At 35.1% G+C, this 6,820-nt stretch overlaps 2 protein-coding genes across 2 annotated transcripts; one reads left to right on the top strand and one right to left on the bottom strand.

Annotated features, from left to right (window-relative positions):
• Positions 1-1,120: 1,120 nt before the first annotated feature.
• On the bottom strand, positions 1,121-2,094 carry LOC142977319 (uncharacterized). The gene has a single exon (XM_076121149.1). It carries the CDS (start codon positions 2,044-2,046, stop codon positions 1,441-1,443), a length of 606 nt encoding a protein of 201 aa, XP_075977264.1. The 5' UTR covers positions 2,047-2,094; the 3' UTR covers positions 1,121-1,440.
• Positions 2,095-3,041: 947 nt separating this feature from the next.
• On the top strand, positions 3,042-4,473 carry LOC142977244 (uncharacterized). The gene is made up of 3 exons (XM_076121019.1): positions 3,042-3,175; positions 3,386-3,681; positions 3,859-4,473. The coding sequence occupies exons 1-3, from the start codon at positions 3,049-3,051 to the stop codon at positions 4,255-4,257; spliced, it is 822 nt and encodes a 273-aa protein (XP_075977134.1). The 5' UTR covers positions 3,042-3,048; the 3' UTR covers positions 4,258-4,473.
• Positions 4,474-6,820: the final 2,347 nt, after the last annotated feature.

The following is a 6,820-nucleotide window of genomic DNA, read 5'->3' as shown; positions in this document are numbered from 1 at the left end:
TGGTAAAGTTATGAGCTATTGAGTTATAGTCCGTCGGATACGTAAAACATAATATATTTCTAAGTATTCCTTGCTTAAATTTATTTATCTACGTTATACGGGTCAGGAAGTTCTATCGACATTCATCTAGCATTTATCTAGTAAAATTCGTGCATGACGACGCGATGTTTCCAATTTCCATAGACTTATGTCGCTAGGTAAGTATCGGGTGAAGAATTAATCGACTTTAGTAGGTATATATGCAATAAGTCGACTAATAAATAAAAAAATATCTTGGCATTTATACCAAAATCAATTGAATTTTATTAGGTTGACTGAAAAGCCATCATTATTTATTGAAGGTTTTTTATTACATCGCAATAAAAAACATGGAGTTAGTACAGTAGCGGCCGCTTGAGATAATTATCTGAGATCTGAGATACAAGAGGATCCTGTGTTTACACGTCATCATTGGGAAAACATGTGGTGTGTAAAACCCTTATCTTAAAGCTTTACTGCCGGTTGCACATTTCGTTAAACGGAGATTAACGCTCCTATTAAACTTTTGATCTTCGTAAGTGCTGTGTGAAGAATATCTTAAAATTTTCGATCTTATAAGCAACAAACTTCTAAAGGTTACAATTGTTGATTAACAATAATTATAGAAAAACATACGGCATGCCATTTCAATATTATGCTGTTCGTATAGACAATGTGTAGATATTTGGGAGTCACACGCCTAAAATAACCTTTATGAGTATGAAATAGTTCTTGTAAATTACCAACAGTTTTATGGCCGGTAGATAAATAACATTTTTATTTTTATAAGCCACGTTAGAGCTATTTCGCATCGCGCTAACTGTGTATGTGGGCACCGGCCTGTAAACACTAGAGCACGCGCGATGACAGACCGAACACAGCCCCCCTCATTACCAGCTTTTACAAACAAAACCCAACACTTGCAACATGCTAAAATATCATAAAAATCTTACGAACTTTACTCCATTTTAAACCATAGTATTAGTAAATTGAGTTGGTTTTTCATTGACTGGGTGAACCAGCGAATCTTCACTTGAGTGGAATGTACAATAGAATCTTTAAAGCGAAGATGCAGCTATTATTAGGTGTTAGCGTGATTATTTGACAGTTTGAAAACGTTTACAGATCGTAGGTATATTGCCGGGCAATCTGGCTTCCTGCTTTTAATGTAAACACTGTTTTGTGGTTCTTTTTCTGTTTAGCGCAAAATAATAATATCTTCATAGATTTTATGTGCTGAGTCTTATTAAGACGCGATGGATTTGTAAATAAAACTAAAAATAAAATTATATTATGTACAAAACCTTGCTAAGTACAATCACCATATCAAAATAAATAGCCACCGCGGCTTTATTAATTTGAGAGGTATGTTATCACGAATAAGGCAGCATTGAAACTATACATAAAGCTAAAACAACACTTTTAATAAATATCCAAATCTGCACGTCGATCACTCCACTTCGCGTAACCCTCACACACTTGCAGTAAAGCAGAAAACAGTTGTTCCGGAGGCACGTCAAACACCTGCAAACTTCTTCGCAGTCTATTATCCCTTCTTCTTCTTCCATACGACGTGAATTGTGGTTGGGGTCTCTTCTTAATTCCTGCACTCACGAAAAATGTTGTCGGCTGCGTTGGCGTCGGCATCACTGCGCTATAATTCTGTTTCGCTTTAACAGCTTGCACTATCAAACACAAAAGATAGCCGCCGAAAGCTAAAAACGCGAGCGTTGTTACTGACATGGAAAATATGTTGCTGATCTTGCTTTCCTCTTTCTTATACAGCGATTCTTCGTAGTCCCCACGTTTTACTGGAGGTTGTGCTTGAATGGCCATGGCTTGAGCTCCGAACCTTTGCAAATAAGATGGTGTTGTGGCTGTGACATTTTCGTATTCAGGTGTTACAAGGTCTTGGAGTGAAGTCTTCAACCTCAAAAGCTTGTCCAAAGGCAACTCGTTGAGGAACTCTACATCCTTTGACAAAATGTCGGCGGCTGCTGTTCCCAATATGACAAACAAAACAAACATTTTGCCACGATGTCACTCATGAGACGTTAGGTGTAGAAATAAAGTTGAAATGCCTTCACGATCATGATCATTATGGTCTGTTAAGCGCGACAATCGCGTAGCGGTCATGATAAATGGAACAGAGTAGTTTTTATCTAGTAGTAATTGCCATCCATATTATTACATATAATGTATTATTACAGCTGAAAAGTATGGAATTATCTAGAAAACACTTTCTTTCATCCTTAAACGTTTACCCTAGGTTTATATGTGTATGAGCCATCTATGCCTTTAAATATCGCTCACTACTTACATTACAATAATAGTCTGAATTTAGCAAGGATAATCTACCAAAATGTCCAACGTCATGCATTTTAGGAAATTATCCATACTTGAACCAAGTAGGTACTTACCTAACGTAAATGTACCGCAAACTTACATACTCTCCATATGAAACGTACCCTATATACTCGTATCTCTATGCAAAGCTAGTAATGCCAACAGCTAGATTAAGACAACAGGATGACTTTCCAAAAATCGTTTCATTTTTTACTGGGCGATGAAAGCCACCTACAATTCCGTCACTTAAGATTTCCGCGTCTATTGTCTCCTCGAAAGCGAAGTGTTTCAGCATATATACAGTACGATGTTATTTTTATCCCTTAGTTCTATTTACGGTTGCCATATGTGACTTTTATATAATTTTAAGATATAATTGCCGATGATATATCAATGTCTTATGTTCATATACACAGAAAGACAAGTAACGCCATCTATTAGAGCATTGAAACATATCAATATTGTAATACTCCAATACACAGGAATGTTGTTATTAAAATATGTGTAGAAAAATACGACCTCATCTTATATCGCCCTGTACATTGTCACATGTGCAATTATATAAAAAATGTTATGCTCTAGTACGACAATTGCGGTTGCGCGGGCGCACCCATTATAGTAAGAACCGAACCATGCAACGTGTCCTCTCGCACATATCACTGTAGTTCAAGCCGCGGCTTCGAGATGGCGTCACATGTGCTCTGTGTGTTACTTATTGTTTCTCAAGTGGTTGATGGCAATGAACAATATAGGAAGAGTGGAATTATAGACAGGATAAGCAGTGGAATGAAATTTGCTACAGATTTTCTTGGTAAGTTTGACAATAAATAATTTTAATAAAACACAGACTCTCCTTTTACACACTAGGCGCCTACGCTTTTGGAATAGCAACTGAAGAATAATATATAATATATTAGTATTATAATTAAATTTAATATTATAATATATACCCAATTAAATTTAAAAGACAGTAAAATAAACAGTACTTTAAAATATATATGTATTTTTCTCCTGATTTCAGGTTCCGAATCAGTTGCACTGAAAGTAGCAGAATTCGTAGTAAGAGCATTCCAGACAGCGCAAAAGCCGCACACATCGAACAGAAGATGGCCACAAGGTGATAGTCAAAGCGAAGAAACTTCCCAGCCTTCACACGGTGAAAGCGGATCTTACACGCAAGACAAAGAACCTGACTATGACGTCAACGAAGCTCAGAGCCCTTTGACACCTATTCGACATTTAGTGAGGCTGTTTGGATTGCAACCGAATCAGATTAGCGCTGTTGCTGTCAACGCCTTAGTTTTTGTTGCGCAGATGGTGAGTTAATGATATTGAACTACTTATTTAGTAAGGCACATTATTCCTGCGATAGATAATTCAGTAGAGATTTGAATGCAATTAGTGTAAAAGGGTGGTTAGAAGATAAGCTACTATTAAAGTCATTGACTTTTTTATGCGAATGAACATTAAATGTCAATGTGTTGCACTTTTCAGATATCTACATTCTTAACAGGACCGAAACGTCCATCAAACCCGTTTCGTTCAGAGGACCCTACAATGTGGATTCTGAACAAAAACTCCAGAAAGCTTCAGGATCTTCTAACTGCCGCTAAAAATGCGTCTCTGCCAGAGACCATAGACGATATAATACAAGGACAGGGCACAGATGAGGAAACAAGCTGCATTCGCCTTTTAGTTTGTAAAGTAACCCCTTTTATTTATAGAATGCAGAAAACTGTATTTGGTAATGAAGATGAAAAGATGAATGGGGGATTTTCTAAAGAGGTCCGTGGTTCAGCCGCTATGTATCGCCATCTACCGACGGCAGAAGAAATCAATGCTCGCAACGACATCTGTGAACAACAACACAAAGATTGTAATCTAAATGAGTGAGTTTGTTCAACTATTACAGTGATGAGCATTTATTAGCACAATGGAATTTCATCTCGCAGATTTTTATCGTACGATGGCTCATTAAGCTCGTTAACAATTATAACAATACACAATTTTAGTAAATCTGTCTCTAACAATTGAAATACCGAGCACTGAGCAAGGCCAGCAATATACTTTTTATTGTTTTATTTAATGGAATATATGTTTTTTTTGTTGTCCGATGTTTTGATTGACGGTATTCTGGAGTTCATACGTTTTTTAAAATATGCATGTGTACGTTTTTTAGTAATGACTACACCATAATAATTATGCAAACTTTCTTCTCCTAGATATGTACTTTACCTACATACAAAGCATAACATACCAAGATACTAGATCTACATAATGCTATGTCACCTTCATTAACTTGTTACATTAACTGACGTGATATGAAACCCAGTGGCCACTGAATCGCACTTTCGAGCAAACATTACATAATTTAAGGTCAACAGCCTTCGTCAAACTACACATTCAGCTAAACGTGTGCTATTTTTTTTATATTTATTATATAATATGTCTGCAGATACAGACTGCGCGGCGTAGGTGCTGTTCTTAAGCAAGTTTATGAGCCTAGCCTCTGTGACGTTTCACATACCACGATTACGTGAAAAACGAAATTGAAGTACGCTTACGACGTCTTCATCAAATGCCAACTTAGGCCTTTGCGGCAAAGATTAAATAATCAATTAACTAACAATTACGTATTATAAAACTTCAATTTCTTTGCCAATTATAAAGAAAGTTTGCAAGCATATAATGAAGTAAAACCATAGGTGACTAAATCCCTAATAATGATTAATTACGTTATTCCGTAATGTCCATATTTATTATAAACTTAACAAATACCTCATAATATATATAAATACTTGCTTGTCGCAATCTGCATGACCTCTTACTTATTACACTTTCCGCCTGAATTGTTTAATTATATATTTTATCTTGAGAGCTCTTTAAAGCACACTTTTCTAAATGTAATCATTTGGAAGATAGAATTGTCATGCTAACAATGTTAGTTGAACCTTAGACCTTTAAACTAGCTATCTGTCAACCACACTACAACATAATTGCAACAACCAAGATGTCATAGAGCAACTACGGATAAGGTCTCTTCATCATTCTCAAACATTTTCTCAGTCACGTCTGAATATTATCGCATCTGAACATAACAATGGCCCGGCTATCTTTACGAAACGATAAATAATGTACTGGGAATTTGTTCTCTAAAACAAGGACCAAAACATACAACAAAGCTTGGAGAAAGCTCGCTTTGACGGTATTGTTCTCTCTATGTTAATAATGAGTTGTTAAGTGCGCGGCCCACAGGTCTAAAGGCCTTTAGTGATTAGCAAAACGCTAAACGAACTAAGCTCCGGGTGGCAGACTGGTACAAATATACTGTAAATTCAGACGGTTATTCACGCACTAGGTCAAATTCAAGTCTGGTTTCTATTGACATCCGCAAATAATTGAACGTTGAGATACATTTATCATTATTTATCATCTCCTGAATCTCATGAAATAATAATAAAGCTGAATAATATATCTATAATCGTTAAATATATAGGTATAAAATCCCGCCTCTTCTAATGCCACTTGGTAGGATCCATGCAAATTCCCCCTTATGATTCACAGAAATAATCTTGTCGTCACTTTTAAACTAATATAAAAGAAAATAACTTTTAAAATAAATTCATTTCTAATCCCAAAACAATCTAATATGTCCTAATATTTTGCTTATACAATATACACCTGACTCATTAAGAGGACAACTTCTTATTAGCTTTCGACTCTTTCAAGTCGTTCAAAGGTTAAACATTAGTCAGACCCTCTTAGACCTACTTTCAGAAAAATGTGTAATATTTCACTTCTTCCATTTCACTAACTACGTTATTCATAATCATTGATAAGATTTTGAAGGGAGATTGTTAAGGAACAATATTTTATCCATTTAGGTCAAATATGACCGATTATGATAACTGTAAACACAAAAAAAGAAAGTAGAGCCTATAACAAAACAAAAATACCTTTCTCACGTGTTATTCATTCTGTCAAATATTTATTGCTTCATCATTATATCAGCGAAAAGACTAATGAAATAGGCATGGAGTTTAGAATAGATAGATATAGAATCTTATATTAATGTATATATAAACCCATTTTGGAACGCGTGTTAAAATAGTTTAATGTCTAACTAATATATCAAGACAAATTATAATCTATGGCAAAAACAGTATGGAAGTACCACATTATTTTGAGAAAAGATGCCTTTGATTACTTGATCACAATATAAGAGACTTATGGACTTTTATTTTCCGTTTTCACAATATTTTTCATTGCTGCTTTCATTATTAGTCTTAGCATTATACTATATAGCTTATAGCCTTCCTTAATAAATGGACAAACACAATTTATTTTCTTAATTCGTGCCAGCGGTTCCTGAAATTACACCAACAAAATAACAAACTCTTCAGCTTTATTTTACTAGTATAAATAACAACAACACAATTGCAACAAAATATAGTTC

This window comes from Anticarsia gemmatalis, chromosome 12 (assembly GCF_050436995.1).
Source record: "Anticarsia gemmatalis isolate Benzon Research Colony breed Stoneville strain chromosome 12, ilAntGemm2 primary, whole genome shotgun sequence".
Taxonomy (NCBI): domain Eukaryota; kingdom Metazoa; phylum Arthropoda; class Insecta; order Lepidoptera; family Erebidae; genus Anticarsia; species Anticarsia gemmatalis.
The sequence above is the reverse complement of the archived record's forward strand: the minus strand, read 5'-3'. Positions and strand labels throughout refer to the sequence as shown.